Here is a 10,561-nt window from a genome sequence, read left to right on the forward strand (position 1 = left end):
TTTCCAGAGCTTTGGGTTTTTAATGTATCATAATTTTTATCCATATTTTTCGCTTTCTAAATATTTTAAAACATTGTTCTAACCTCGTGCTGATTGTTCCCGGAATACTCGTACTGGGTAGGGACACAATTCCATAAATTTGTGTTTCTTAATAAATGCCGAAAATAGTCATTACCTTGTGGGTGCTACAAAAACTAAAGTCCCCTATCTTCCAATTTCAGTCGAAACCAATTTCTAATTCATGCGTTTTCTTACCCTAAATTTTTATACTTACTACAAAAATTATTAGCTTAGTGAATATTCAACAAATTAATTACGTTTTGAAAGCAATAATCAACAATCGATAATTATTATGTTGTTGCAGGAATACACAGGTAAATTACGCATGTTCAAAACTACAGAAAGTAAATCCTGTATAGCAAATTCCAAAGTTAAACTTACTGATTTCTTTTATTTCTTTGATCATTTGCATTCACTTTAAATATTTTAGTTTATTTTGATTACACTTATCTATTCCGACGGAGACAAATACAGTAATCAAAGATTCATTGCTGTTGTAAGTGATTGCATTATATGCTTTAATAAAGTCGTGAATGCTTTCATTTGCATTAGCAAGTAATTTAATCTCAACTCAGCTGTGTATAAGTTATTTTGTAACATAGCAGTTTATTCAGATCAAGAAGGATGTGTTGCTGATGTGTTGCTAACTCACTAGAAACAAGCAACTTTAAATACAAAGCATCACACAATGTTTTCTTTATATTAAAATTTGGTGTTGTTTTGTTGTTGTATACCCGCTTATTTACCTAAATATATGTTTAACTTCGTTTTCAGTTTTTACCGAAAGAACCATAAGTATCGCTGTGTCTAACAAATCATAATGGTTTTTATTCTTTACAAAGATTTATATACATTTCTAAAAGTATGCGCTCAATACTTCGAAATATGACTCGTAAGGACACATACCATTATATTTAATACATCAAAAATGTTGTACGATCATGAAAAGTTTTTTTCCGTGTCATTCCGTCAATAACTATGATATCAATTATCCGTTATTTTTGAGAAATGAGAACAGATTAACTAATTGCTGCTGTTGAAGAAATTCTGATATTTGGTGATTTTGAAAGTTTTTAAAGTACCGAATAGTGAGTCGCTGCACCAAAGTAATCCATTAATATCGAGCGCTATGTTTGGTTTGTATCGTCCGAATCTGTCTTCACAATTCGTAAAACCCATACAACGCAAATGTCCTAGTTCGTCTATAACGTGCAGACATCCTTCTGGAGTAGAAACAATAAATCGTCCAGTATCGGTACTGCAAACGCCTGTAGCTCGAAAATTTAGTGTATGTTCTATTCCAAGAAATGATACTGATATTGTAACCATACTAATATTAGCTTTATTTATTATACAGTTTCCATCTGAAACTTTTAAAATTGTAATAGAATTAGTTTCCAGGTCTAACACAGCAATTGTTTCCTCTTTCTTATTATACGCAATTTTGTGTGGAAATTCGAGTGTATTGCATTCTTTTGAAATATCATTCAATTTTAAAAGCAGTTCTCCATGCAAAGAATACACATGCACGTGTCCTCTCCTGGAAATGTTCCTTTTGTAAATCGGGTTCCATGTATCTGGACCGCATGCTAATATTTTCCCGTTTGATAATTCAACCATATCAATTGGACAGAAACCAATGCATGAAGCAAAATGTGACCAACCACAGAAGGCATACTTTAAAATCAGTTTCTCGTCGGGAAATGCCACTAATAGACTTTCATCACACATTTCAATAACCGCATAGCATTTTTGTGTGTCTGGTATTCTGATTCTATCTAATATTTGTCCATTGTGGTCATATTTCATAATAAATGGTACATCATACGACAAAACATACATACCCCCATTCTTTGAAGGGGATAGCGAAGAAATAACGTGGTGACCCTCATTATCGACAGGTATCTCTACAACGAATTGGGTATCAAGTTTGCAATCTATATTCGTTTGAACATCATGTTGTTTGTTAGCAAATTGAATTTGTAATGGCGTTCTGGGTTGATGTACGTCTTCTTCTCCATCCGAGGACTCATCAGTAGAACTGCCCAAATGCCTATGTGTTTTGAAACACTTTTTACATAAGATTAGCCCACAGATAGTACAGCATATGTAAATAAGTTCAGACCTTTCGCAGTTCTTGCAATATTTGTCTGGTTTACAAACTGACACAAAGTAATTTGTTAAAAAATGACTAAATCCTCTTTTTGGTATATTAAATTTAGTTCGACATAACGGACATGATAGTTTTTGTTTTCTAGATAACACTTCATCTCCATAATCTTTCAAACACTTATAACAAAATGTATGCCTGCAATCCAATACTTTTGGAAATGTTAGACTGTCATAACATATTGGACACGTGGCTGCAGTTTCTTCCATATTTTAGAAGTAAGTGTTACAGTTCTTTCTAAAAGTAGACACATGACAATGTTTATAATACTAGTAACTAGTATACATTTCCCTTATTAATAGTATACAAAACATCTTATTGAATGCAAAAAAAGTTTTAAGAGAGAGAGAAAAAACTAACGTTTCAGTTTTTGACTTTCTACGTTCAGTTCAAATTATACAGATGTAATTTTAGAGCATAGTATTTGCCATATATTACAAAGACCAGGGAATAAGTCAGGAATATGACAGTTGTTATCCATTCATTTCATGTGTTTGAGCTTTTGATTTTGCCATTTGATTAGGGACTTTCCGTTTTGAATCTTCCTCTGAGTTCAGTATTTTTGTGATTTTACATTTTTGTATATATTGTATTGCTGCAATCGATTTTTTTTAATTTTATAATCACATATTTACTAAATGCTATTTAATTTTTTTATCACTGTAACTAATCAGACTGAGTATATGTTTTGTAAGTTTGTAGCATCGTGAAAGCTAGCAACGTAGCACATTGTCAACCAAGAAACGCTTCAGTGTTGATGGCAAAATGTTTGTATAGTTGCAAAATACTTCATCGTTAGGTCAACATACGGTTTTCAATATTAAAAAGGTGTCTTAAGAGTAAGCCGCCTTTTTTGGTTTTCATCTAGTCATCGATTAAGGAAGGATGAATTTTGAGAACATGGTGTTTTTAAAGTCGCATTAAAACTATGTCTTTACAATCGTTGAAGTGTTCATATTCAAAATACGCGGATGCGTTTAAAGGTAGTTCTTAGAATTACATCAATATCATAAGTGCATCTTGAAAGCTTGTTCGCAGAATTTATCTAATAATTTTATGTTTCAAATTTTTAACAGCACTTGAAAATATTTGATATCATTTACCTTTTCCTGTCGTATTCACATTAGAAGTGCTTCTGTAGAAATGTCCTACTACAAATAAGGATAATATCCGTTGAAAAGTACCACCAATTGTAGTTGATTCATTGTCCATTACAATTGCACAATCAATTTGGAGTGCTATTTCCTTATTGGGAACTGATTTTTATCTCGACAAATTAATACGAATCCGAACTTAAACAGAAAATTGCATGAGTTATAAAATACCACTATTTTCCAGTTTCTAAATTTAGCTGAACGATATTTCTTAGACATACAACTATTCTTATATCAAAGTATTATTGTCAAATCAAACTATAGCCGTAAAGTTAGTTTCACGAAAAACAAGGACGTTTTACAACTTTAAATTAAAAATTAACAAATACACCAATCTTAAATGATAACGTAAAAAATCAAGGTTTGCATGATGATAAACTTATTATTAGGGCAAATACACATCTATTGTTTTTGTTAAGGTCAGGTATCTGCTAACGAGAAAGTTTCAATAGTGACTTAAAGTCATATGATACTTAAAAAAATAATCTGTTTCGTATACCAGAATGGCAACTTTTTACATTAAAACAAGGGTATGTGAACTTTCTTGTTAAATAAACTCCGTTATTTTATCAAAATCTTCAATAAATTTTAGATGGAAATGGGGAATTTGTCAAAGAGACAACAACCTGACCAAAGAGCAGAAAATGTGTACTGCAATTGAATTTTTGTCTTCCCGTACACAAATTAACGGATATTTTCCCGTATGCAGTGGCTTTAACTACGAGCTCTCTTATATACCTTTCAAACTCAAGTATCAAATCAACTTTGGCCTAAAATCACACACAATGTATTGCTTTTAAAGTTATGGGAAATTATAATTATTCTTTTCGTTTGTAGCGGTGTGAAGCTATATGCCATTGTCAAAATCCAAATATTTTTCTAAAATTAAGAGTAAAAGTTTACTATGTCAACTCTTTCTTATCCCCAATATACAACACTCTATCACCATAAGCTCATGGTCATGGAGAGTTTACCATAGATATTCTAACTGGAAAATCAGTATGTTAAAAAGAGATAGAAAAAAAACAAAAACAAAACAGAAAAAACGTGTGATTAAAATGATCCTAAAATGAAGTTTACTGAAATTTTCAAGATCAGAAGATTCAATTTGTGTATTTAATTCAATAACAATGTTTTTCATGAAAATTTCCAGTGCATTGCCCGGAAAAGAAATACGAAACAATAGGAATTGATGAATGATAACGCGTTGACAATGAGATACACAATTCAATTCTACGAAAGTTTTGATATACTTCCTTTTTGTATTTTGAAACCTTCCTTATAGTTGATTATTATCTCTTTTTAGACATTCCCTACGCATGATTAGTTGTTTGACATAACAGGAAGTTTGTTTTGTTATTTGTTTCTTGTTGTTGTTGATTAGCTGTTTGATTTTTTTGGTGTGGGTTTGTAGTTTTTTTTAGGGGGAAGAGTTTTCATAGTATAGAAGTTTACACTAACTCATATATAGAGTGCAGTAAAAGTCTTTTTTGTATATATAAATAAAGACATAGAAACATAACGTGATTAAAGGCAACAGTAGTATACCGCTGTTCAACCGACAAATATAAAAGTACTTGTTATTCTTAATAAAAAAAAACAATATTTTATTACAAATAATATATATATGTATTATATCAGAATGTAAAATAACAAAAATACCGAACTCCAAGGGAAATTCAAAACGGAAAGTCCTTTATCAAATGGCAAATCTAAAAGCTGAAACACATCAAACGAATTAAGTGCAAAATAAATGTGACATTTCTAATTTTATTACATTTAATTTGCAATTTGCGATCCCAAGCATTTCAGTTATCTAAATTATTCGCAAATTTTTCCAACTTAAACGTTTTGATGGTACCATAGTATGAGTCACTACACCAAATGACCCCATGATTATCTAATGCAATATCAGGTACAAATAATCCAAAGCTGTCCTCACAATCTGTCGTACCTAATGCAACTAGTTCCCCAAACTTGTTTATTATATGAAGGTGACCTTCAGGTGTGCAAACAATGAAATTGCCGTCAGAGCTAGAACAGATCCCTGAAGCACGAAAACATATCTGGCGTTCAGTTTGAACTGAAGATGTCGACATTTGCGTAACTGTTTTATTTCCACCCTTATATATGACATAGGGTCCATCATTCTCTTGTAAAATTATAACGGAATGGTTTTTATGATCTGCAATTGCAATTACTCCATGCTCCTTATCATAGGCAATTTTATGTGGAAAGTCGAACACCCCAAACTCTCGGTCAACTGTTCGTAGGAGTTCTCCGATAGTAGAATATAGTTGTAAACATCCCTGTCCGAATCCTGGAAATGTCATATGCAACTTTTGACCACATGTTAGTAAGTTTCCATTTGTTAACTGAACAATGTCAACGGGAAAATAATCTGGACATGTTATAAATGCAGACCATACACCAAATTTGTATGAAAGTATAGTTCTTTTAAAGGGAAAAGTTCCTATTAAATCTCCTCCATTTGTTTCGTATATTCCCACACACTGATGTGGAGTAGGAATTTTATTGATAGTTTTTCCATATTGATTCATAAGTAATATGAACGGAACACCAGAAGGTACTACTAAAAGATCACCAGAAGAAGCAAGTCGTATTGAATATATGATATGAGAGTCGTTTTCTGGTGGTGACTCAACTACAAAATGTGTTTCTAGCTTATAATAATCAATTGTTTTTAAATTTCCTACGCGTTGTAAAAATGATGAGCTAAAATCTACTCTTGAGAGTAGAATTTCACTTCCATTATCGTGATAGTCCTCGTCGGGTGAAGAATGAAAGTGTTTTTCGAAACAAACCATACATAAAGACAAACCACAAACCTTGCAACTTCCAGAAACTTTAAGATGATTTTTACACTTCAAGCAATATTTGTCCGATTCCGAAATACCCACAAAATAGTTTGTTACTAAATGGCTAAGTCCGTCATTTGGTATTTTGAATTCTGTGCGACATAGAGGACAATACAGTTTGTGCTGTTTTGGTCCAATCTCATCGGAGTAACCCTTTAAACAGTTCAAACAAAATGTGTGTCTGCAGTCTAAAATCTTTGGAGATGTAAATATCTCAAGACATATTGGGCAGGTGTCACTTTCGTCCATCTGTAATTTCAAATACATTGAAAAGATAAAATGTACAGCAAATACAACCTTTAAGAAACTTGTTTACCAAAAGACAATCGGCATACAATGGTAACCAACTGTACTTGTCTTCGTGACGGCTTGTTCCTTTATTTATTAGAGACCAACTTACAAGGGTTTGTTTACATAGGTTGTTGAGGAATAAAAAGCGCCAACATTGTTTCATAACTTCACGTTCCTCTATAAAGTATGTGTGATAATCATTATGTGCCTGTCTAGCATTACTTTTCGTCAAAGAAAACAGATATAGGGAAATTTGTTATTTCTTTTATTTGAATCCATAATTTTAAACAGCAATTTTTTTGGTTAAAAAAAGAAATAATCTCCTGAAATACTTAGTCTAAAGTCTAAAGCTTTTGATCACTTCTAAACTTTAAGAAAAAAAATCATTTTATCAAGTTTTAAGCCGGTCAGTAGTCAACACTTCAGTGTTGACATGAATATCAATAATGTGGTCATTTTTATAAATTTCCTGTTTACAAAACATTAAATACCTAAGCCGTATTTGGCACTTTTTGGAATTTTGGATCCTCAATGCTCATCAACTTTGTACTTGTTTGGCTGTATAAATATTTTGATACGAGCGTCACTGATGAGTCTTGTGTAGACGAAACGCGCGTCTGGCGTACTAAATTCATAAGCCTGGTTCCTTTGATAACTATTTACACGTACAACATTTCGACTCTCATGGATAGTTGTCTCATTGGCAACCGTATCACTTTTTATGTTATGTGTAAGTGTTTATTAATAATCTTATCTGGACATCATCATACAGCTAAACGAAGTTTATTGACATGTTAATTCGGACAGTTATTCAAAAACTTAAGACTTTCAGACTTTTTCTGTTTGTTGAAAAGATAGATGTATCAATAACACCTCTTGGCCTTTAATTGACATACTGTGCTGTATTAAGAGAGCTAGTATAATGTTTACTTTGCCGACCAGTAGGCTACTGGTCGGCAAAGTAAAAAGTATACACAATCGTCATTCGTCAAAGGTAGACAACATGTAGGCCAAATCTTAATTAACCTTCCCTGCCTAACTGTTCAAACAAATATTTCATTAAACACCAGCAAGTAACCAATTTGCATACAGATGACGGAATAATTAAGTATATTAAGGCAATATTATTGTTTATTCATAATCAACATTTTTAAACGTACAAGATAGAAGATCTGCATTAATATTTGTGTATAAAAGTGGCATATGAATTCTTTTTTAATTGTGAAAAAATAAGTTAAAACTTACCGAAGTTGTCATTCTCTGTAAGGAAGAAAATAGATAAAACTATGGAAAAAAAATAATAATCCTTATCTATATGTAATATAATGGTAATTGAACGGTAAATGAGGACATAATTTATCAGGGAAATATTAAAAAACCTTATAAGGCTTGGGCATGTTCGTCTGGTATTCGATTTGAATATTATAAGGTTAATGTTAGTCTGGTATTCGATCTGAATATTATAGTGTTAATGTTCGTCTGGTATTCGATTTGAATATTATAAGGTTAATGTTAGTCTGGTATTCGATCTGAATATTATAAGGTTAATGTTCGTCTGGTATTCGATCTGAATATTATAAGGTAATGTTCGTCTGGTATTTGAATATTATATGGGTAATGTTCGTCTGGTTTTCGATTTGAATATTATAAGGGTAATGTTCGTCTGCTATTCGATTGAATATCATAAGGGTAATGTTCGTCTGCTATTCGACTGAATATCATAAGGGTAATGTTCGTATAGTATTCGATTTGAATATTTTAAGGGTAATGTTAGTCTGGTATGCGATACAAATATTATAAGGTAATGTTCGTCTGGTATTTGATCTGAATATTATAAGGGTATTAATTGTAGTCTGGTATTCGATTTGAATATTATAAGAATAATTTTAGTGTGGTATTCGATCTGAATATTATAAGGGTAATGTTTGTCTGGTATTTGAATATCTTAAAGAATCTTGTTTGTCATTAAAAGCATCAACCAAAGTTGAAATCAGCGACTACCTTAACCAAAAACATATTTAGTTTATAGCGTATCTTTTTTTTTTTACCTTTTTTGGTATTTGACTAAAAAAAACTTTTTTTTTGTATCAAAGTAAGATTTAAAGAAAACCATGGATTAGATTAAATAAAATATACACATAAGATATGGTGGAGATTAATCTCCCCGAGGGTATCATAAGCCCAGTAGTCAGCACTTCTGTGTTGACAAGAGTTATCATTGATATGTTTATGATATAAATTAACCGCTAGGAAACTTTGAATTTTCGAAATACTATGGCTTTTCTAACTCAGGAATAGATTACCTTAGCTATATTTGGCAAAATTTTTAGGAATTTTTTATCATCAATTCTCTTCACATTCATACTTTATTTGGCATTTTAAACATTTTTTATTCGAGCATCACTGATGAGTCTTCAGTAGACGACACGCGCGTCTGACGTAAATATAAAATGTTAATCCTGTATCTTTGATAAGTTTATATATGTATACCTACGGCTGTTGGCTGCTCTATGGTTGGGTGGTTGTCGCTTTGACGCATTCACCATTTCCTTTCCCAATTCTATCTGTTATAAAATTTGTTTTTTTTATGAAAAGTATACGTATAAAATTTTCTGACGTCAGACACGTGAATCAATGATTGTGTTTGTAGATTGATATTTTTGTGTTCTATTAAATTGTTCCTTTTGAAATTGTTACACGATGGTGACTGCTGTACCCATATCTTGACTATTTTACTTATTATATCTGTTTAATTCACGCATCATTGTAAATATAACTGTCATCAAAGTGAGAGGTTTAGCGCTTTAAAACAAGGTTTAATCCACCATTTTTTACATTTCTCTGCAAAAGAAAAAGACCAACAGACAAACAATAGTGTACACACAGCATAGAAAACTTTAGATTCTGCAGTACGAATATCACCAAAAACAAAATGTTCTCAAAAATTCATTATAAAAGGACAAGAAAGTTCTCGGCACCTGTTGTGTTACTCAGGTTAGTGGAAAACCCGGTCATTAGTCTAATTCTGTAGGTCACATGCTTGAAAAAAGGTACTGGATTGTACTGACGTCATTCGGATGATATCTGCTGTCACCTCTGAAACGGATAATCTCTAACGGTCAACATGAATATAATGTACCGTTATTTATTGTCAACTTGACTATCAAAAGTCGGATAAAGCAAGTTTCTATTAAAGCTGCAATCCTACTTTAGAGTCATGACTTCACAAGTAATGTAACATATCAGGATGACTTCTGCCATCTATGACACCAAACATCAAAGATATTTCACAACAATTATTGTTTCAATCAATTCTGGTAAGTGCTAATTAATTTCATAAAGTTTGAACAGTTTCTTAAAGTTCAAACATCGAATCATATTAGACCTTTATGCTACGTTTGCATAACGATTTAAAACAAGTACTTTGATGTTCTTTCCTGACAATTTTAAGATCAGTTTATTTAAGAAAAAATAGAAACGGAAAATTTCGTATGTAGTCGGGAAGAGAATTATGAAACGATGGGGATAAATAATCAATAACCCCATAACAGTTTTAACACAAATAGCGTTGTTTTACTTACAGATTGCAATGGAATTTATAATTTCTATATCAGAATTAAGAGTACTACATTTGTTTCGGTATTCACAAGTTTAGTCATATATTTCTTAAGCATTGGTTTGACGTAAAGGTGGTCTTTTCTTTTTGTTCCGGTCTGTTTTTGGTTGTTTGTAGATGTTATTCGTCGATTAATGACAAGGTCGTTGGTTAAAGTTTCCCAAGAATATAATTTTACACGTATGATGAAGAGAGTGTAGTAAAAGGCAATCCTCTTTAAAAGTAAAAAGTCCATAGATACAACAGACAGTTAAATCCTTCTTTTTTCTTCCTAGAAAGTTGGATCTGCAGCGCTCTATTATTTCTTTTTCTGAGATGCATGTATTATCTACACAAAGATAGAAATGCCATACATGTAATATTTGGTCTGGTACCATGGATAACAATTTCA

General features: G+C 31.8%; 2 protein-coding genes across 2 annotated transcripts; both read right to left on the minus strand.

Annotated features, from left to right (window-relative positions):
- Positions 1–1,083: 1,083 nt before the first annotated feature.
- Positions 1,084–3,429, minus strand: LOC134705714 (uncharacterized). Its single transcript, XM_063564435.1, has 2 exons — positions 3,334–3,429; positions 1,084–2,467 (listed from the first exon to the last, which is right to left on the minus strand). Exon 2 carries the CDS (start codon positions 2,437–2,439, stop codon positions 1,084–1,086), a length of 1,356 nt encoding a protein of 451 aa, XP_063420505.1. The 5' UTR covers positions 2,440–2,467; positions 3,334–3,429.
- Positions 3,430–5,191: 1,762 nt separating this feature from the next.
- LOC134705051 (uncharacterized) lies at positions 5,192–7,876 on the minus strand. Its single transcript, XM_063563822.1, has 2 exons — positions 7,800–7,876; positions 5,192–6,512 (listed from the first exon to the last, which is right to left on the minus strand). Exons 1-2 carry the CDS (start codon positions 7,809–7,811, stop codon positions 5,193–5,195), a joined length of 1,332 nt encoding a protein of 443 aa, XP_063419892.1. The 5' UTR covers positions 7,812–7,876; the 3' UTR covers position 5,192.
- Positions 7,877–10,561: the final 2,685 nt, after the last annotated feature.

This window comes from Mytilus trossulus, chromosome 2 (assembly GCF_036588685.1).
Source record: "Mytilus trossulus isolate FHL-02 chromosome 2, PNRI_Mtr1.1.1.hap1, whole genome shotgun sequence".
Lineage (NCBI taxonomy): Eukaryota > Metazoa > Mollusca > Bivalvia > Mytilida > Mytilidae > Mytilus > Mytilus trossulus.